General features: G+C 55.8%; 6 protein-coding genes across 6 annotated transcripts; 5 read left to right on the top strand and 1 right to left on the bottom strand.

Moving 5' to 3' along the window:
• Positions 1–90: 90 nt before the first annotated feature.
• CkaCkLH20_06786 (chromatin remodeling and histone acetyltransferase complexes subunit) lies at positions 91–1,579 on the top strand (the record flags this gene model as incomplete). Its single annotated transcript, XM_038889503.1, has 2 exons — positions 91–145; positions 210–1,579. The coding sequence occupies 2 exons, from the start codon at positions 91–93 to the stop codon at positions 1,577–1,579; spliced, it is 1,425 nt and encodes a 474-aa protein (XP_038745315.1).
• A 1,379-nt stretch (positions 1,580–2,958) lies between these two features.
• On the top strand, positions 2,959–6,687 carry CkaCkLH20_06785 (transcription initiation factor tfiid subunit 1; the record flags this gene model as incomplete). The annotated part of the gene is made up of 1 exon (XM_038889502.1): positions 2,959–6,687. One exon carries the CDS (start codon positions 2,959–2,961, stop codon positions 6,685–6,687), a length of 3,729 nt encoding a protein of 1,242 aa, XP_038745314.1.
• Positions 6,688–12,087: 5,400 nt separating this feature from the next.
• Positions 12,088–14,192, top strand: CkaCkLH20_06784 (uncharacterized protein; the record flags this gene model as incomplete). Its single annotated transcript, XM_038889501.1, has 3 exons — positions 12,088–12,143; positions 12,212–12,368; positions 12,423–14,192. 3 exons carry the CDS (start codon positions 12,088–12,090, stop codon positions 14,190–14,192), a joined length of 1,983 nt encoding a protein of 660 aa, XP_038745313.1.
• An 810-nt stretch (positions 14,193–15,002) lies between these two features.
• CkaCkLH20_06783 (uncharacterized protein) lies at positions 15,003–15,905 on the top strand (the record flags this gene model as incomplete). The annotated part of the gene is made up of 2 exons (XM_038889500.1): positions 15,003–15,746; positions 15,810–15,905. 2 exons carry the CDS (start codon positions 15,003–15,005, stop codon positions 15,903–15,905), a joined length of 840 nt encoding a protein of 279 aa, XP_038745312.1.
• A 2,062-nt stretch (positions 15,906–17,967) lies between these two features.
• Positions 17,968–18,582, top strand: CkaCkLH20_06782 (uncharacterized protein; the record flags this gene model as incomplete). The annotated part of the gene is made up of 2 exons (XM_038889499.1): positions 17,968–18,078; positions 18,145–18,582. The coding sequence occupies 2 exons, from the start codon at positions 17,968–17,970 to the stop codon at positions 18,580–18,582; spliced, it is 549 nt and encodes a 182-aa protein (XP_038745311.1).
• A 365-nt stretch (positions 18,583–18,947) lies between these two features.
• CkaCkLH20_06781 (uncharacterized protein) lies at positions 18,948–19,772 on the bottom strand (the record flags this gene model as incomplete). The annotated part of the gene is made up of 2 exons (XM_038889498.1): positions 18,948–19,552; positions 19,607–19,772. The coding sequence occupies 2 exons, from the start codon at positions 19,770–19,772 to the stop codon at positions 18,948–18,950; spliced, it is 771 nt and encodes a 256-aa protein (XP_038745310.1).
• Between the last annotated feature and the right edge of the window lie 656 nt (positions 19,773–20,428).

Below are 20,428 nucleotides of genomic sequence, written 5' to 3'. Positions count from 1 at the left end.
GGTGCAGACATCGCAACAACCCACCACACCGCTTCGCATCATCCCAATCATTTCGGTGGCTTGTCGCATCACACATCAGACTCCAAAAACATGTCGCAACAACCATTGTCCTCGTCGGTGCAGCCGACTGACATCTACGGAGGAGGTGAGCAGGAACACTCTCGTCGCCTCGCGCATCCGCGTCGCCCGTTCTAACAATCGCGAAATAGATGAGGTGTCCGCCCTGGTGCTCGACCCAGGCTACTGCAGCACACGTGCCGGCTTCGCGGGCGAGGATGTCCCCAAGGCTGTCTACCCATCCTTCTACGGCCGCGTTGGCTCCACCGACCCCCCGACCGACGTCTACGGCGACGAGTGCCTCATCCCCCGCGCCGACTTCGAGGTCCGCAACTACATGAACAAGGACAGCGTTGTAGAGGACTGGGACGTCGCCAACAAGCTCTGGGAGCACATGCTTACGACCCGCCTGCAGCCCCCGCGCTCCACCCCTCCTTCGAAGAACGGCCTCAACGACGACCCCAAGAAGGATGAGGGAGGTGCGACCAATGGTGATGCCGATGTGGCCATGGAAGATATCGAGGCGCAGGAGAAGGCCCTGCAGGAGAACCCACTTTTGATGACCGAGGCGCCGTGGAACAACGCCAAGTCCAGAGAGAAGGCGATTGAAATTATCATGGAGAACTGGGGTTGTCCTGCGTTCTGGTTGAGCCGTACGCCTGTTCTGGCCGCCTTCGCTGCCGGCAAGGCCAGCGCTCTCGTCATCGATGTCGGTGGCGCTAACACTTCCGTCACGGCCATCCACGACGGCATGGTTCTGAAGAGATCCATCCAGAAGTCTCCAGTCGGAGGCCTGTGGCTCTCGTCGCAGATTCGCAGCTTGTGGGAGACCACGGAGCCCAAGATTGACCCCATTCCGACATTCATGGTCGAGAACAAGACCCCCGTCGACGCCGGCGCCCCGCCCCAGTTCAAGCAACGCCAATTCGACTTTAGCATCACGGATTCGTTCCGCGCCTACGAGGAGGAGCGTTTGGTGACCGAGTTCAAGGAGTCCGTCGTCGAGACCTGGCGCCATCCCATCCGGTTTGCGACGCCGCAGGGCGAGGAGGCGGCCAGACAGCAACCTGGTCGCGTGTTTGAGTTTCCCAACGGGGCCAACCAGATGTGGCGCGAGCAGCGTTACAAGGTCTCGGAGGGCATGTGGGACGAGACGGCTGCGTACCCGACCGCCAACGAGGAGCTGCGCCTGAACAAGTCCCAGACCATCCCCGAGCTGATTCGCGCGGCGCTCAACGCCGTCGACGTGGACCTGCGTCCCAACCTGCTGGGCAACGTCGTCGTGACCGGCAGCACCAGCTTGCTGAACGGCTTCAACGACCGCCTGAACGCCGAGCTGATGGCCATGTACCCCGGCCTCAAGATCAAGATCCACGCGGCGGGCCTGTCGAGCGAGCGCCGCTTCGGTGCTTGGATCGGCGGCAGCATCCTGGCCAGCTTGGGCACCTTCCACCAGATGTGGATCTCGCGCAAGGAGTATGAGGAGAACGGTGTCAGCATCGTCGAGAAGCGCTGCAAGTAAGCCGTTGCAGTTGGCCTGGTGGAATCTCTTGAGTTAAGGGAACGGAAGCAGGAGTATGGCGGGGGGTTATTTATCATTCGAGGGCGTATGGAGTTTACGACAAAAAGGTTCCATTTTTCCGAGTATCAGAGAGGGAAGGCGTCGGAAAGATACGCGCTGTTACCCGTCGTGGAGGATGCAGTTTGTACGTTGTAAGGCTTCAGCCGTGGGCTGGGTACCTAGATAGTTTGGGAATACATAAAAGTGTTCAGCAAGCTCGCGCCTTGGATTTTATGTATCATGTCTTGGCGTCTGGTTTCCTTGACTGGGTTCGCAGGACCGTTGACGAAAATTGAGTTCTCGACATCAATGGACTGTCCAGGATTTCGTTAGCGCACCTTAACGGTCAGATTTTCGACAACTATATAAAAAGACGTTAGATCCATCCATCTAGACACTCAGCCAGATTTTTTGAAATTTGTCGATTTACCTTGGTCACCTTATATAGATCACAAATCACCTAGAAAGCATACAGAAGCGCCAAATCAGAATTTTAATGCCTGTGTACGTGGGTAGGTAGATGAGGTTATCGTGCCCACCTCCTGATTTTACCTATCGGGAAGCTCTTGCCAAAAGAAAATACAGAAAGAAAGAAATATACACGGGAAGCCTTCAGCCAAGGCATCTTAGGCTCTTTGAGGGAAGTTTAAGGCAGGCACTTTGGGAGGCAGGTGGCTCCTTCCCTTCTCGTCTCCAACCCACCCACCTAGTCTTTCAACCATTATAAATAACAAACCCGTCACCCAAAGTCGCCTAACTGCCTCCATCACCAGCCCATCACAAGTGTCTTACCCTCACAGCATCAGCTAGGAATAGAAGTCTTTTCCTTGGATCGTTTCTTGAGCCATCACCAACACCATAGCCCGATCACCAATGCCAAGGCAGACATACCTACCCTCCAGGCACCAACATCATCATATCACGAAGTTCACCAAACCGAAGTCACCTACCTACCTACCTTACTTACTTTGTTAGTCGATTTTAGGTATGGCAGCCCCCGCCAGTGGTGTCGACCGGGGTAGAAACGGAAGGCACAGACCAAGAGTGATGCTGCCTTCCACTCGAGCTAGCTGATTGGCTGACACTTTCCGCCTCAGGCACCCCTGCAGAAATCGCACCTGAGTCACCCAAATTTCTGCGGCTCTGAGTGAACTTTCCCTCCTGCTTCCCCAGAGCCGACCGACGCGTCGCCCCATCGACTCGACGAGCTTCCACCCAACGAACGCGGCTGCCGACGCATCAACAACCACATCGCGAGGCATGGTATAGAATCGGACTTTTGCGTCGCACAGTATCGGTGGTGCTGCTCGACGGGAGACATTCGCGACACATCCGACAACATGAGCGACGAACCCCCAAAGTCACCTCCGTCCAAGGACGAGGAGGTCCTCGACGACAAGGCCCAGGAAGCGCAGGACGAGGAGCAGATCCAGCGAACTCTCAGCCAACTGCAGCAAGGAGGAGACCTCGGAATCAAATTCGACGATACCCCATTCGATCAATCTGGCAAGGCAGACGATGCGCAGGACTTCGAGGACATCAGCGACGATGATCTGCCGGAAGAGGAGGAAGGCGAAGGCAACCCCGCCACTTCCTTGTCCGTCCCAGGCCTGACAGATGATGGCGGCACAAGTAACGATACAGACGATCTGTTTGGTGATGGTCCATCGTCCCCGATCGAGGTACCCGGCCCGCCGTCCCCAGCGCCTCACGTTCACGACCCCGACAATGCCGATGCGTCCCAGTACCGAGATATTAACTTCGACCCCGAGCCTGGATATGAGGGAGCGAACCAGGATCCCGATATTCCCGCCCCGGCAGAGACGGCAGAAGATTTGGTTAAGCAGGCGTGGCCGAGTTGGCAAAAGGGTGTTATCCTGAAATGGAACGAACTGCTGCCACCGAAGAAGGCGCGATGGATCGAAAAGAAGCCGACAAAGAAACCCAAGATTCTCATATTCTCCAAGTTGACTCTGGATCTTGCGGCTGATCAAGAGAAGCTCTTCCGCATTCCCGGAACAGCGACAGCTACGAGAAAGCAGAAGCGCATCGACGACGACGCACGAGGCCTGGTGACTTGCGCGCAGCAAGATTCGTCGGATGAGGCAGAGGCAGAAGATTTCAATCTCGAGCAGGAATCGGACTCAGAAGCCGTTGCGGGATTCTCCCTTCAAGACATTGAGATGGTTTGCGACGACTGGTCGGACCGGATCGAGCAGACTGAGCTGGACTTCAAGAATCAACTGGCCCAAGAGGCTGCAGTTGATGCGGCGGCCGCAGCGTCGCTCAAGCGTGTTCACGATGATGCGTTCGACGATGAATGGGAGCGCGAATTCCTGGACGAAGAAGAGGCCAAACCGCCGCCACCCAAGAAGACACGCCCACCGCCACCGAAGGGTCTGCCTGAGATACCCCGCTTCACTGCACCCTCGTTCGACTCATTTGAGGATGTTACCAAGCGTTCATCTAAGCGCGTCATTCTGGACCTAAACGACCCGTACCTCATCTTGGAAGAAGCCGAGTCTCAACGCGGTCCCAAGCGCCAGCGTGTTGAACAAAAGCTCACGCGCACGGCGAACGGTCACCTCAGACCTGATCTCTCTCAACGCTTTAACATGTCCAACGACGACGCATACGAGGCCCTGAAAGAGAACCATCAACACAAGGTCAGAGCTACTCTCGGCAATCTTTCTGTTGAACACAGTATGCCGGCACTCAAGCTGGCGTGGCCATTCTACAAGGTCAAGTTGGATATCAGGAAGGAAGGCTACCATCGCCCTTACTTCAAGTTTGGCAAGCATGAGCGCCAGATGATCAGGTTCAGCAAACTTGGCTACCACAAGCGGAAGCAGATGAAGGGGAAGGCTCATGAGGTCTTCCGGACCACCAAGGACCTGGGCATCACAGACAACTCGACAGCGGTGCTGTTTGAGTACTGTGAACGCACACCTCCTGTTCTTTCCAACTTTGGTATGGGTAACAGGGTCATCAACTACTACCGAAAGAAAAAGGTAGATGATGAGGAGGTTCCGCCCAAGATGGAAATCGGCGAATCCCACGTTCTTCTCCCCGAGGACAGGTCACCATTTGCAATTTTCGGCGAGGTAGAAGTGGGCCAGACGATGCCGACTCTACATAACCAAATGTACCGCGCGCCAATTTTCAAACACAAGCCGCGCTCCACGGACTTCCTCTGCGTTCGAAGCTCAACAGGCGTGGACGGCTCCAGCTGGTACCTCCACAAGATTGACCATCTCTACGTCGTCGGCCAGACTTTCCCATCTGTGGAAATCCCAGGGCCTCACAGCCGAAAGGTAACCAACGCCTCCAAAAACCGAATCAAGATGATTTCGTATCGCATGATGAGACGGAATGAACACAGCCTTGTCAACCTGTCGGAGGTCACGAAGCACATTGCCGACTCTACAGACGCCCAAAACAGGCAAAAACTGAAGGAATTCCTGGTCTACGCCAAACTCGAGAAAGGTTTGTGGGGACTGAAGCCAGGCGAAACCCTTATGGACGAAAACAGCATTCGTGCCATGATCAAGCCTGAGGAGGTCTGTCTCATCGACGGTATGCAGCTAGGCATGCAAATGCTAGAAGACGCCGGTTTTGACCCCAATAACGTCAACTTGGAGGACGATAACGATGAGCCTGCTGAAGATGATGACGAGGAGCGCACCGGCAAAGGTGGCAAGAAGGCTGCCGAGAAGAACGAAGAAAGACTAGCGGACAGAATGACACCGTGGAAGACAAGCAAGGCGTTCATTGATGCTTGCGCCGGCAAAGCTATGCTCAAGCTTCACGGACAAGGCGACCCGACCGGACATGGTCTTGGTTTCAGCTTCATCAGAACCTCCATGAAGGGAGGCTACCTCGAGACGGTTCAGAAGGGTGGATCTCATACCACGGCGGCTGATGCCATGGCTGCCCATCCGGATACCCTGCGGAAACAGAACAACGGCCATGCCTACAACGTCAAGGAGCAAGAGGCCATGTACAGGAAAGGCATCCGCGAGATCTGGGAAAAGCAAAAAGCCAGTCTCGAAGACGGTGCTGAAAAAGAGGATGAGCTCGTGGTCCCGGCACCAGCAGACGAAGATGATCGATTTTTACCGCAGAGAGCTCAAACCCCCGCACACCATGCTGATGAAGGCATGAGTCAAATCACTGGACTAACGACCTCTACAAGCCGGAACCAGCGAAAACGACTCAAGATTACCCGCGAAGTCCACAATGAGGCAGGCGCTGTCGAGCTGAAGACTGTCATCATTGAAGACCCTGTTGTGATAGACCGATACATCAAACGAAAGAAGGAACTCGAGTTGGAGGACATCAAGTACGGATCCCCGTCCAGCTTCCCCTACCACGATCCCATCTCAGGTCTATCCTTCAATCTTGTAGCTCTCCCTACTCACATATACGCGTGTCTAGTATCTATGAGGGCCGCCCTACCGGAGTTGCTGATGACGACCACCGCAGACTGGTTGAGTAAGGAGTATCCTGGCGTTGATACTGAGCTGTTGATTGACGTCCTAGCAGAATTAATAAGGAGCTCGAACGGCTCAACCGTAACAAGCAGCGACGAATTGGCCGAGAGCAACAAAAAGGATTGCATCGATCAAAGAACGGCACCGACGCTGGCTCTCCCGAAGCAGAAAGGGTCCCCACTGGCACCACCCGCAAGTGTGCCAATTGTGGACAGGTCGGCCACATCAAAACCAACAAAAAGTATTGCTCTCTCTGTTCTCCCTCATCTGCCTCGTCCATCATCAGATCTCCCGACTATGTTCAGGGTTGGGGGAAAGCGGTTCCGGCTCAAGCAAAAGTTGCTGCGGAAGCGTCGGCCGAAACGAGCCCCGCAAAACCCAGTGCCTCGAAAGCAAAGCCGCGAGCCAAAAAATCAAGAGCCAAAGAGTCTCAAGGCCAAAAGTCACAAGCCCCAAATCCCCGCGCCGTCCAAGGGACATCCCAAGGCACCCAAGATATCGAAGCCTAAGAAGTACAAGTACAACAAGTACAGCCATAAACCCTATTGGCAAAATACCAAGGCCAGGGTTCTCTAATCTTCCAGCAGCTCTCGGGGATCTTTTCATCCAGATCATCCAGCGGTTTCTTTTGGTCTCGTCTCATTTTAGGCTGTTTCATCGCATTTCACTCTTTTCGCTTGCTTTCTTTAACTTCGGCCTCATCACAGACAGTTTGCTAACAGTTCCGCCTCAAAGACTTTGTCCTATGCTCAACGGCACTATGAAGACCGACAACGGCATCGCAGAACACGGCGGTTTTGGTGTCTACAATGGGCCAGCGGCGAATGCCGGGTCACCAGGACAGTAATCGGCGGCGACGGCGACGGCGACGATGTTGGGACGAAACTCGACGACAGCTGACAGAGGAACGACATACAAGACGATGCAGCGTGGCACATCGGATAATAGTTGAGACGACGATACCTGACCGGGCAGCCGGGAGCTGTTTCCGGCGCTTACCAATAGTCTGCGTCCCTCTCACAGCAGCCGCTTAACTACCGACGAACGTTCCAGAACGGGGGAGATCCCCACACTCAACCGTTCCCGGTTGCTAACAATAGGGCTGCGCCAAGAGATTCACGCAAGGGGTTCAGGCACAACACCAGCAACCTGACGTTGATGTTGAAGAACGCCCGGGATATGGCGAACGTCTGGGTCGGAGACCTCAGACATGGGGTTGGACCGAGAACCCCAAATATGGAACCGTACATTGACGACCACGGGATGTAGAATATGGAAATTTGGGAACCGGACATTCAGTTTTGGGGATCATTCTTATTGGGCAGCACAGCAGGAACACACATGTCCCAAGGACGTGACAGCGGGGTGACGGAGAGAGAGTTTTTGGCAAGCGGTTAACCAAATGAGAGCATGTAATGCATCGGCACGGCGTCTGGTGTTGTTAAGTTTAGCCCTTAGCCGCTGCGCGGGCAGCTAATCACGCGGGGAAGAAAACACCCATTTCCCAATGACAAAGTCCCAGCAAGTTGAAATGCAGTGTGAAGAACACTAGCTCACCGATGACCCCGTTTACCCTGGGTAATCCATGTCAACTGTTGCTCAAAGTCGAGTGTATCTGGTGTGGGTGGACGGGAAGGAGAACCAGGAGCAGGAGGCTCAGGTGGGCTGGCATTGGCCAAGAGCCAAGAGCCAAGCGGTGCGCGTTTTCCCTTCTCGATGGCTGGCTGACCGGGGGGGAACTTGATGCGGCACGACGGACGACATGGGGGGTTTCTCGGCGACGACAGAGACGGGTAGGGATAGGTAGATGGTGTGTGGGGGGAACTTTCTGGTTGAACTTTTGCATCACTTTGAGTAGATTGGCGAATCGGAAACCTGGCATGGGGGCTTTTTCGGCGGAGGGTATGATGGGGGATGATGGATGATGGGGAGAGTGAGAATGTACTGTAACGATGACCACCGAGTAACAACGCGGTCCGGCGGTTGGGGAATCACGATGATGTTGAGGATGACGAGGTCATGTAAGCCAACGTCGCTTTACATTGGGCCCTTTTTTGATTGCGTGTGGTTGTTCGACGGACAAGCGAGCAAGCAAGGCAAGGCAAGCAAGCAGCAAGCAAGCAGGCCAGATGGGAAAACCTCCAAGAGGGGTTGGTTGATGCTGATGAGTGAGTGATGACAATTTACCCACATGAAAGCCGCGGGCTTGATGTGATTGGGTCTGATGGTGAACCACACACACACCGTCAAGAGTCAAAAGTCGCGTGGCTGCGGAGCACTTGGGACGCTAATGCTAAAAATAGGATATTTTTAGAAACGCCGCACTAGCGTGGACCGTAGAGAACTGGGATGCGACCTCGACACCGAGGTGTAAGGTGCGAGCGAGCAGGGGAGCTAGCTATGCTGGAGAGGAGGAACATGCAGGTTTTTTTGCACTTCGAGAAGGGGACCGGCCAATCGGCTTTAACTTTGCGGCAGGAACATCCTCTTCTCGTGCCTCGTTGACGCTCTTGCATGTCGAACCTCACACCGTCACGAGAGAAGACTTGGAGATTTACTAGCTGTGATGGGTGGGGCAGCGGTGGGAAGCTTGGCTTGTTGGTGAAGCACTGGGCAATCAGGGCTCTCAAGGCTTTTCGTTCGCTCATTGCAACCCGGACGTTGGTGGACTTAGCGTCATGTCACTAATGGCGTCGGGCGCTTAACTTAATGATATGGTTATTTCGGAGTGTTAAAAAAAAGGTGGGATGGCGTTTTTTTTCGGTGACGGGACTACGACGCTGGCCGGGCCTTGTCGGACGAATTATGTCGATGGGATGGGAGTTGCGCCGTGCCGGATCAGACCGCGGGGATGAACGTGTTTGACGGTTTGGAGAAAACCACGTCGCATGTGAGTGATGACATCCAGGCCGCTCCCCGGGTCGATATTCGTTGTTAGTCTTACGGCAACAGTCACAGTCCTGTCTGAACGAGGAGAATGTAGAACCTGCCAAGAGCAGATGTTTCCACGGGGATTGGCGTTTGTCGAACGTCTATCTGTGGTTTTTGTTGTTTTTAGCACTCTTGGCTTGTTTCCGTCCACAAATTCTTGAGAGTCTAGAGGTTTTGACATGAGCCAAAAGGGTAGACGGAGATGCCCAACCGAGGTGGGGGAGATAACGTTTCTCGAGACAAGAGAGACAGCGGTTGGATTGCTCGCCAGTTCAAAGTTGTGTAGTGTGTTCAGGGTTGATGAGGTTGTAGTGCAATAATGGGCGCGGGGTATCGCCGTGGGTGGAGAAGTGTATCTAATTCAAGATGATGGGCGTCTGGGTTGGTCAAACAGACGCGGGATGTGCTATGTGACGTGAAGCGAGATCTACAAGGTCAGCACCATGGTAACGGACGGACGTCGTCAAAGGCCCGGCCGAATGAGGAATCGAACTCACGTCGGCGGGAAGGGCGACCCTGCATCCAGATTGGTTCTCGATGCTCGATTGGGAGATGGGGACATGAACCCCTCGCGCGTTGCGGGAAGAGGGGCTGTCTGGGGAGGAGGTCTAGGCAAGCTCTCGGTGGGACTGTTTGGCGATGACCTCGCTTTGTTGCCGGCCAGGGGAGAGGGGAAAAAAAACAAAGGGGTATCTGATACGGGGATGTAGCCCCGTCGTGTTTCTCCTCCCATCGTGAGCTTTTAGGCAGCGCCAAGAGGAGGCTCGAACTCAATTGTCCGATGACAGTGACGGCGGCGGGAGATATCGAGAAGGGAAGGGCTGAGGCGGTTTCGACACAATGGACCGGGAGACGGACACTGGATGGCAGATGATGGTTCCCGCGGGACTGCGGCGTTGGCTAGGGCCGCGGTGTAGGTGCAGGCGACGGCGTGCCGGGTGAGTGGTGTGGTGTATCCGTACAGAGTAAGTTTGTGTGTAACTGTAACTGCTGTGCCTGGCTACGAGACCTCGTTCCTGCGGCGGCGGCGGAGGAGAGGCTCAACTTGCGGCCCGGGCACGTTGTTTGGTGGTGGTGGTGGTGACAGCCTCCCTCCCTACCTCACGGCCTTACGGCGTTATGCTTTCTGGCTGGACTGCTTGGGGGCTGTATCGGTACCGCAGTAAGCAGGTCCCGTCCCCCGTCACCGGTGACGGGATATTGGGTGGATGATGGATAGGCGAGGTAAGGTTCAGGGAGGGAGGGTCCGGCAATGGCTCCGGTGTCTCGCGCCGTGGACCTGACGAGAGTTCGAGTCACGTCACGTCGATTTCGAGTATCCGTACCGCGGGGTTTGTGGACGGGATCTCGAGGCTTGCTCGCGGCAGTCAATGCTCTGTTGTTTGGTTCTGTGGTCCCTTTTTGCGCTGCGCCAGGAATCAGTTCTCGATTCTCGAGACATCGTACGGAGAGAGAGAGAGAGAGTCGGAAGGTATCCGCCATAGTTGTCGCACGTACCTCATGTCGGCTAGACGTCAGATGTCTCGACGACACCTGCCATAGGTATCTTTTCTGCAATGTCTCACTAGCGGCCGCGCCGTCGAGATCTGGACCGATACCTTGCCCTGCCGGGGCTAGTACCTCTGGACCCGTCAGACCCTGATACAGTGCGCAGGGCGTGGGTGGAGATTACATCTGCACACGGTGGAGGGTCAGCATCGTGTCGCAGGTTTAGACAGTGCGGAGAGGCAGTCTCAGCTCCTATCTCATTCCCTGTCTTCTCAGGTTGTCGTTTCACGAGCGTCCGTAACGGCCACCAGGGCCCCCAGCCATGAGAGCGCACGCACCTTGAAGACCTTCGCGACCTTGCCCTGTCGGTGGTGGTGAGGACGAAAGTGTGATCTGAAAGTGCGGACGGGAGGTTCAGGAGTAATCCAGTGTTGTAGATGTCGAGTCGGTGATGCTGCCGGTTGGTGGTGGATGTGGAGGTGAAGGTGATGGTGGTGGTGGTGGACTTAGCTAGGTAGGTTGTAAGTACCTTGGGTATCTTTTAGTGTAAAGTGGAGAGGCTTGCAGGGCCTGGAGACAAGAAGAGGGCCGCTTGCCATGCTCCTGGACTGGACGGTAACAGTACTTGCACAGGTATTGGAGCATACCCCCGCCCAATTCTTTTTTTCCATGCCCTTTCCATCTCCAACAAGACTGGCCTCCCCCTTGTCTTTTGCCTGTCGTCCTTCTCTCACTCACACTCACTCCCGTCTCTCTCACAAAAGTCATCAAGCTGGGCGCTGCTGTTTCTACTTCCTCTCATCTGACTGGCTGTTACCGTTCGCTGCAACTCTTCACTGCTACTGTACCTAACTACCTACTGTGCCGCTCCCACAACCCATTCTTTTTTTTCTTTCTTTCCATTCCCTTCCCTCCCCCTTCCCTCCTTCCTGTCTGTCTTCCCGCGCACCCAGAAACTGAACACGATCGCGTCTATTATTAGAATCATCCACGCCAGATTCAGCCCCATCGACCTGCACCACAACGCCTGTCCATCCCAGACCTGTCGCATCTGCACTTGTAATGGGATCAATGTACGTTCTTGATGCCGTCTTCGTTGCTCTCCCCTGCTCCAAAACCCCAAAGCCTGCATCGCTTCAGAAACCCTCGATCCTGGGATGCGCTGCCTTGCCTTGCCTTGCCTCGCCCATGCCAGTTTGACTGACAGATCACCAGTTGGGAACAACAGCCCACGAGACAGGCCATCTAGATAAAAGCGATCAGCCCTCCCCGGCCTACTTTTGTTTCCCGACTGCTCTTGTCCAGCCAAGCTTGTCGCTCCTCCAAATACCCAGCTCTCCCACCCGAGCTTCAACTTGTCTCGCCAGTCCAAGCCGAAGACGTTCGACATATCGACTGTCGACGCATCGCAAGAGACCGAGTCGCCGCGCCATCGCCAATTCCTTCGAGTCGTCGCCTTCAACCTCGACCTCGACCTCGGCCCGGCTCAACTCCTAAACCTCCCCTCCTATATACCCTTCGCCTCCCTCGGTACCTCCGCGGACCACCAGCATCAAAATGGGACGCAGAAAGATTGAGATCAAGGCCATCAAGGATGACAGGAACCGCTCTGTGTAAGCTTGCAACCCTGCGTAAATCGCAAATGTCGCGACGGATCGCTAATCAAACGCGTCGCGCACAGCACCTTTCTCAAGCGAAAGGGCGGCCTGTTCAAGAAGGCGCACGAGCTCTCCGTCTTGTGTTCGGTGGACGTCGCCGTCTTCATCTTCGGCAACAACAAGAAGCTGTACGAATACTCCTCCACAGATATGCGTGAGATGATCACAAGATACACCTATGTAAGCCCCTTCAACTCTCGTCAGTCGCGATCAAGGACGCTAACCCTCCTGCAGCACGGTGGCCCGAACGAGCATAAGGGGCCCTCAGACTTCAACGGCGGCAACGACGAGGACGAAGATGAGGAAGGCGATGGCACGCCTCCTCACGGAGACTCCATGGAGCCTCAAATGATTCCGCCTCAGTTCCAAGGACAAGCGCCCTTTCCTCACATGCGACACCACACTCCATCAGCATCACCGCCGATCCCCAACGGCATGCCTTTCCCGCAGCACCCTGGTCATCCCGTACAACGCGGGCACACGCCGCAGCCGCAGATGGGATCGCGCCCTGCCTCTAGGCAAGACATTCGCCGGATGGGCCCCAACATGGGCCCTCAGCCTGTCGGCCCTCCTGGATCTCAGCAACCTCCTGTCAACGGATTCGCGTACATGCCCAACCCGGCCATCTACAACCCTCAAAGCCAACCCAACATGCCGCCTAACATGCCTCACGGATTACCCCAACACGGCCCTCAGTATCCTCAATACCCGCCGAACCCTCATCCCCCTCACATGCAACAATACATCGAGGAGCAGCGCCGTTCTATGCCACCCAACTACCCGCAACAGCACGGACCGCCTCAAGGGCCTGGACCCCAGGTATCTCGGATCTCGCCATCTCCGCCGCAGCCTCCTACCCAGCAGTTGCCTCCTCAGCCGCCTCAGATGTCACCCCCGCCGCCACAGCCTCAGCAGCTTGAGCCTCAGCAGCAACCGCATCCTTCACCTCAACCTCAGCACCAGCCTCAACCTCAGCAGCAGCAGCAGCAACAACCGCCGCCGCCGCCACCGCCACAGGCGCCGGAGGCCGCGATGCCGGCGCCCATGGAACCCCGATCCGAGCCGCAAGACAGACCTCAGCCGCCGCTCTTGAATACTGATAGCGCGATCAAGAAGCTGCCGCAGCGCAAGCAGCACAGCATCTTCACGCCTATCGACGAGAACCGCTCGATTTTGTCTCAACATTTAGCTTCGTTCGCCTCCGACCAAAGTAACGGGAAAGGAGATGCCAATCGTCCTCAGCTGCCCGATCAGATCATCAAGGTTGAGGCTAATCGCGCTCAGTCGGTGGATGTGGGCGCGGTCTCAAGGACCAACGGTTCTACCTCTTCCCCGCCTCTGCCTCAGCGCGCCAGCACTCAGTCGCTGAACAAGACTCGCAACATTTCTGTATCGTCTATCCCGGAGACAACGTTTACTCCACCTTCTCGCGCCAATAGCATGAAGATTGGAGGAGGTGGTGCGCGTCCCCGTTTGAGGGTGGAGATTCCCGACGAACCTTCGGATGGCGGTAGCGCAACTGCCGAGTCAAACTCTCCTCGCAACTCGACAGACGCCACATCCCAGACGACTCGGCGACATGCATCCGATTCGCACTCTTCCGGAATGGTCCTCCCGCCGCCATCCCCATCCGCACAAACGCTCCTTTCGGCCGGTGCCACGGGCCCTCCCAATCCGTTTGCTCGTCCTCCGCCTCAGCAGCAAAACAGCAACATGAACATTGACACTCCAGTGTCCGCTCTCCCCTCACGATTCCTCAACAATGAGTTTCTCCCAAGCCCCAGCAGCTTCTACCCTGAGTGGTATTCGCGGGGCGGCAGTGACAGCAACACGCTGCCCAGCCCTTTGAACTTCGCGACTCCTGTGGTTGGCTCAGGTCCCAGTTTTCTGAGGGACGACAATGCCACCAGCACCAAGCGCAAGAGTCCCGAAATTAGCGCCAGCGGCCCGCACGACGGGCCCGAGGCTGGCAACGAGCCTAAGCGGGTTCGAGTCGACTCCTGATCTTTTATTCTCATCGCCGGTTTTCTGTGCCATACCCGCATTCTGGTCTGCTTCGGGCCATTCATGGAGTGCATTTGGTTTTATGATACCTCTTTCAGTTCACTCAACGGCATTAGCGTACGTACGGTTTTTAGTCCACATTCTCTTCTATTTCTCTGCGTTGATGGAGTACGAGACTGCATTGTGAAGGCGCAAAAGGGGAAACGGCCAAGTATTGTTTTATTTGTTTGATTGTAATTCCGGCTCGGTTGGGGTGACGGCTCGCATCTTTGAAACGGCTCATGGGATTTGATGTGTACATGGGACATATGATGATCTGAAGCAAGGAACTCCAGTCTGAAAGAAGAGTTGGAAGACCCAGGGGCGTTTGGTGTTTTTTCTGTAGAGTACCTAGGCAGTGACTGGATAGTTTGAATGAGTGTTGACTGGCATTACGGTGTGTTCGTCTTGAACGTGAGACGTGACCTGCATACGAGCCAAGATCTTGGCGACGGTGGTTTTGAGATGACTATCTTGGGACGCGTTGCTTGATTTGTCTTCGGCGATTTAAGTCGCGACGAAATATTTCGTAAAACCTCAATGTGTGTTGAAACAAGACAAAACAAAACAACAAGCGACATCTCAAGGTCCGAAGTTGAAAGTGTGCAATACATGCAATATTGGACAATAAGGTATACAGGTGTACTGCGGCAGATATGGGTGGCTTGAAGTCTCCAGAAGCACTGTCCGGATCACCCAGTTTGCCAACCGCCAAAAAACCTTACCGAAACCTGAAATCACACCAGCGATGCATGCCATCAATTAATTGCAATGTACACGCCGGCAGCCAAGAGACGACGCCTCGACAGCGCAAACGAGACGCTTCGAAAACCGTTCAAATCACCCGCGGTCAAGCGCGACGACGCGCCCACGGCGGAGGACGGGACGGCGACGTCACCACGGCATGCGGTCAAGACAGACTCACCACTGACCCAGCCCGGCGGTAGCGCGACGGGTACGACGGCACGACGAAACGAGACGCACATGACCCCGGCCAAACAGCAACAGCAGCATCAGTTCAAGACGCCCTCGCGGCACCACCGCCCGTTCAGCCTGTCGCGTCCGCAGCACGGCGTTTCCGCATCGTCTCCCCACGCGACGCCGCTGGCGAAAAAGTCGACGAGCGCCGGCGACGTCGTCACGCCGGTCGGCATCAGGAGTGCCAGGGAGGCGGAGGGTCGCGAGGAGATCATCAGGCAGGCGGAGCGGATCCGGGCGAGGTCCGGAGCCGAGGAGCTGGAGGGGCTGGTGGGCAAGTGGAGGGCGGCGAGCCGGTTGGCTGCGGAGGAGGTGTTTGAGGCGTCGAGGGAGAGGGTGAGGGGGATGGGCGGGATGAAGGGTTGGGGGAGGGCGAGGAGGGAGGAGCAGAGGTGTTTTGCGGAGCGGATGAGGGAGGAGGAGCCCGGACGTGATGGTGGTGAGGATTCTACGGGGCGAGTCGGAGCTGAGAGTGATGGAGACGAGGACGGTGGTGGTGGTGACGATGATGATGATGACGAAGGAGAAGAACACGAGGTGAGATTTTGCGATCACGCGTCGCGGATGAGGGACATGGCGGTGACTGACACGTTCGTACAGGAAGAGTTCACGATGGGGACGATGCTGAGGAGCATGAACATCGATTTCGATGTCATCGGCTACGACGAGGATACCGGATGGTGGAGGGACGGATGATGAAGATGGATGGATGGATGGGTGCGTTGTCGTCGGGAGCCCATCACTTGCTGGACGGCGTCTTCCGCCAGAGGTCATGAGCTCAGGCATCTCGAGATCCTCCGGAGTTGGTAAAAGAAGGTTCATATCGAGGAGGGACGCTCGTCCATCTCGACGTTGGAAGATGGTGGTCGCCCCGTGTGTTACTTACACCCACACAAACATACATAACTGTCACGGCAGATGATCCGAGATCGAACCACCAAGCGAACCCGGATATCGAGCCAGATTGACTTTTCCGCTGCACGACGCGCGGTATATGTTCTTTTCACCACTTTAGCTACGCAGCCCTATCTAAAGAGGGGTGGGCGAGAACGAGACGAAAAAGAAAGAGTCGACAACTCTATTCTTGTGCCCTGTGCCCGTGCTCTTTCGGCAAGTGGTTCGGTCTGGATTTCCGTCGAGTTCTTGTCGTTGGTGTCGTTGTTGGTGAGGAGAAGCTGTGGACGATCAAGGGGACTTTGAAACAAGGGTCTCCCGGATCCGCGACGTGCCTTACTTCAATCAAGCTTCGCCTTAACGCCTGCTCTAAGCCTTATCCTGCTCATCCAAGCAGACCGGCTCGTCTTAGGGAAGGGGAATTAAGAGTAGGGGCAGCGGGATCTCGGGTTCTGAGGGCCTGAACTACCTAGTAAACGTCACCACGCAGGTTCGTTCTCGCCTTTTTTCGAGGGGGGCTCTGAGAAACGAACCCATGCGCAGCTGATGGGGGAAGCGGCGCCCGTGGGTTTTGGTGACGCAGCTGACGATCCGATCTTCCTGTCCACTCGACGGTCTACCGCGAAAAAGGTTCTGTTATGTGTTATTAACGGCCGCATAAGCTAACGCGCCCTATTAATGTCTCCGGTTCCTGCTTCTGGTGTTGGAGAGGGGTTATTACTCAGGGCGCCGTTTACTGGCTCGTTCGCACCGTTGGACGTGTTGGGTGAGGATCGTGGAGTTCAAGCTGGGTAAAAAGGGTTTCGAGCTTTGTTGTTCGCTCCGGGTGAGGATGTTGTAATACTACTGTTTCTGTAACAGACGTGTCCGAACCAATGACGCCTTACTGGGTATCCCACAATGACACTCGAGCTGGTCGTCGTAAACCAACAGTACAAGCTACCGTGGCCGCGGGCAGCGAGAATAGAAAGCGGCTGATCGGCTTCGGGGGGTTTTGTTTGGGGGTGCCGGCCGCGCCGAGTTTGCCCTGTTTTCCCCTCTCGTCGATTTGTTTTGGTGGTTCGACGTACACCTGTGACCAATGTGACCAATTCTCTGGGCGAGAACGAGAGGTAATCAGAAACCTGTAAGCCTCTCTCTCCCTCCTGCTAAGCCTTCGTCGGTCGTCGGGCCCCGAGGGGATGAAACGGTTCTGCTGCATCAGCGCTGCCGCAGATCAGCGCGCCCACCCGGCTCCCCGACAAGCTTTCGCTGCCGGGGCCGTCTGTCCAATCACCAGCGGTGGAGAGAACGCGGCACGCCGCAAGTCCCACGTCCAACCACCTCCTTCTTCTCATAGGCGTTCCCCACAACCTTTTTTACAGAGAGCCCACACCATGCGATGCGAGGCAGGAAAGCGACGACGACGTCTTGCAAACCCCCCCCATGTCCGAGCAATCCACGTCTTGTACGAGGGGTGGCTGGTTCCTGGTTCCAGGCCTGGGCCCCGTTTCTTCCCTGCCTCCCACCCTTTAAGGTCCCTGAGCCTCTATTTTTCGACACGCAGTCCGTTCCCTCCTTTGCGTTGCTGTCTTGATTCAAATAAATCACCTCCCGCATCGATTTTAGGCTTGGCGTTAGTTTTGAACGTTACTCCTAACACCAACCAACCCACGTCAAGACACACGAACGACATCTCGTGTGTGGATCACTGGCGTAGTTGATTTGCAGCCACATATCGATCCGATAAGGAAACGACATCACGATAATATCGACGACAACGGGAGTGAGAACGGTGTCTGGGCACTCGGGCTTTTCTTGAAGGGAAGGAAAGGAGGATTTCGAGGGCGACGATCGCTATCCACTACACACACGCACATCCATCATGAGCGCATACGCCATGTTGGACGCGAGACAGACTGTCGTTAACGCGAACGACTTGCCCCCCGGTTGGGTTATCCAGAATGGTCGTGCTATCCCATGGTGGTACAGCCGGGTAAGTCCTCATCACTCATCGCCTACTTTCATCGACACCCTTCTCATCTGATTTCTCCCGCAACAGACAGGTGTAATCGTCAAGTGGTCCGTCTTCCTCGGTCTCACGACGCTCTTCGCCGCCTTCCTCATCATTGGCTACATGCACGGCAAGAGGCGACTCAAGAAGGGCCTCCTGCCGCTGGGCTACCACCGCTGGCTCTTCAGCAGGGCCCAGCTGGCCCGCGTCGACAGCCGCTACGCCTGGCCGCAGGCGTCGTATCAGAACTACCGCCCGGAGTACTACAACCAGCAGCAGGGCGGCTACTACGGGATGCAGGGCATGCCGCCGCCGACGTACGACCCCAACGCCGCCAGGCCGCCCATGTACGCACCGCCCGACGGAGGCTCCAAGGTCGACCCGTCTCAGGAGTACGGCGTCACGCCCCCGCCCGGCCCGCCTCCGCCCCCGGCTGCGGTGCCGGCGAACCACACCGGCCAGTCGTACCCGTATAGAGCGCAGTGATTTGTTTGCGTTTTTGCTTGCTGTTTGGTGTCGAAAACCCGAGAAGCGACGGGAAAGCATTTGCTGGTTCAAGATGACATGAAAGACGGCGAGATTTATGATGGAAGACTTCTGTATTTTCTCACGCACTAAAGGGCTGGATGTCTTGTGCAACGACGAGGCTGGATGCCTTGATCTGATAAAACCATAACTGTTGTAAATTTGTAGGAAGCAGTAACCATGACAATAAGATCGAAAATGATACCATGAAGAAAACGCCTCGCTGACCCGGCTGAATGTGCCTCGAGTCCATGATCCGTTCCCGATGGAGGCCGTGGGTATCGTTAGATGTATGTACACAAATATTTACTTGCCTGACGGTACTCCTAATCCATGTCCATGGCGTCGGGGTCGTATGCTACGGGTGCCGGAGCCTGCGTGGCGGTGAAAGGTTCGGCAGTCGTCGGGGGAATGTGTTGCTGGGGGATGAAGGGCGGGGGCATCTGCACCGGCTCGCCCCTACCCTCGCGTTCGAGGCGCTGTCTCTCGCGCATGCGGGCGCGAGACTCGACGATGGCCTTGCGAACGCTATCCTGCTCTTGCGGAATGGTCAGCGAGGTGGGCTCGTTGTAGAGGACCACCTGCATGCCAGCGAGTTGGCCTTCGTCGTTGGCGAGGATGTGAGGGGGAATGCGAGTGGCGCGTAGGTGCTTCTCGATGTCCGGAAGGAAGACCAGCTTGCCGTCGTCGGGTTCACTCTCCGAAGAGGAGAGCTCGTCGTCAATGTCGTAAATGTAGACCTTGTATTTTGAGTCGTCCAGCTGCATCACCTCATCGTCGGAAGGGGGTTTGCGGTCGTGACGACGACGGCGACCACTGTGGGTTGTGGTTGGTGGTACTGCGGATGCTGAAGATGATGGAATGACGTCGGCTGACGCTGATGAGGCCGCGGGGTTCTCTACTGGGACGTAAAGCTTCTGGCCATTCTTCTCTGTTGAACAGTTAGCAACGGGGCTTTAAAAATCATGGAACTGTTTTGACTTACCCAAATTCAAAAGACTGAGTCTCTTGGACAACCGCTCATTGTCCTGAGACTCGGCCTTCCTCTTGCGCCTCAGCTGCCTATGCTGGTGTTGGTGCTGATCGGTCTCCAGGGGGTGGGCGTGGCCGTCCAGCGTATGAGAGGGAGATTGAGCCCCGTGCAACAGCATTGTTAGGGACCCTTCCGGAAGCGCTGGAACTTTTCTCTCTCACGCCTCGTCAACTTTTCTTGCCCCGTTCAAACTCGTTTTCCAAACTGCCGACCCGGGACGATCAACAACGAACCAGAGTCGACGAGAATGCTCAATTAAACGCAAAACTCGAGGCCGACCACTAGGATCGCTGCAAGGAGAGACACAAACGAAAAGGGCAGCGTAGGACGACGGACGCCGCAATCGGGTGCGGAAGGAGGCAGAATCAGGAATTGATCACGTTGGCTGGCCTCCCGAAGGTGGGTGTGGTAAGGAATATCCCGTCGCAAAGCGCAAGAGGACGACGGGTGAGAAAGAGAGAAGCGACACCGGCACCGGCCAAGGTTCAGTCGGGTACCCTCCGGTCTGGGTCTGGAATCTGTCTGGATCCTGGAGAGGGCGTCTTGATGAAAGAGAGCTGGTGAGGCTTGCGTCTTCGTTCGTGGTGGCTTTCGTTCAAGTTTGTGTTCGAGAGGACCTGAGAAGGTTGAAAAGAGGAGACTTGTCGACGTTTGCGTCGAGATTTCCAATTCGCCGGTTATCTTGTGGTATTTGAGGGGGAATGACCAAGGCTTCTGCCGTGCTCGTGCTTGGGGCGCGTTCGCTGGCGCGGAGCTGCAGCAGTGGCGGGCGGA

The sequence above is a fragment of the Colletotrichum karsti genome (genome assembly GCF_011947395.1).
Source record: "Colletotrichum karsti strain CkLH20 chromosome Unknown Scaffold20, whole genome shotgun sequence".
Lineage (NCBI taxonomy): Eukaryota > Fungi > Ascomycota > Sordariomycetes > Glomerellales > Glomerellaceae > Colletotrichum > Colletotrichum karsti.
This window is presented reverse-complemented; position numbering and strand designations above follow the sequence as displayed.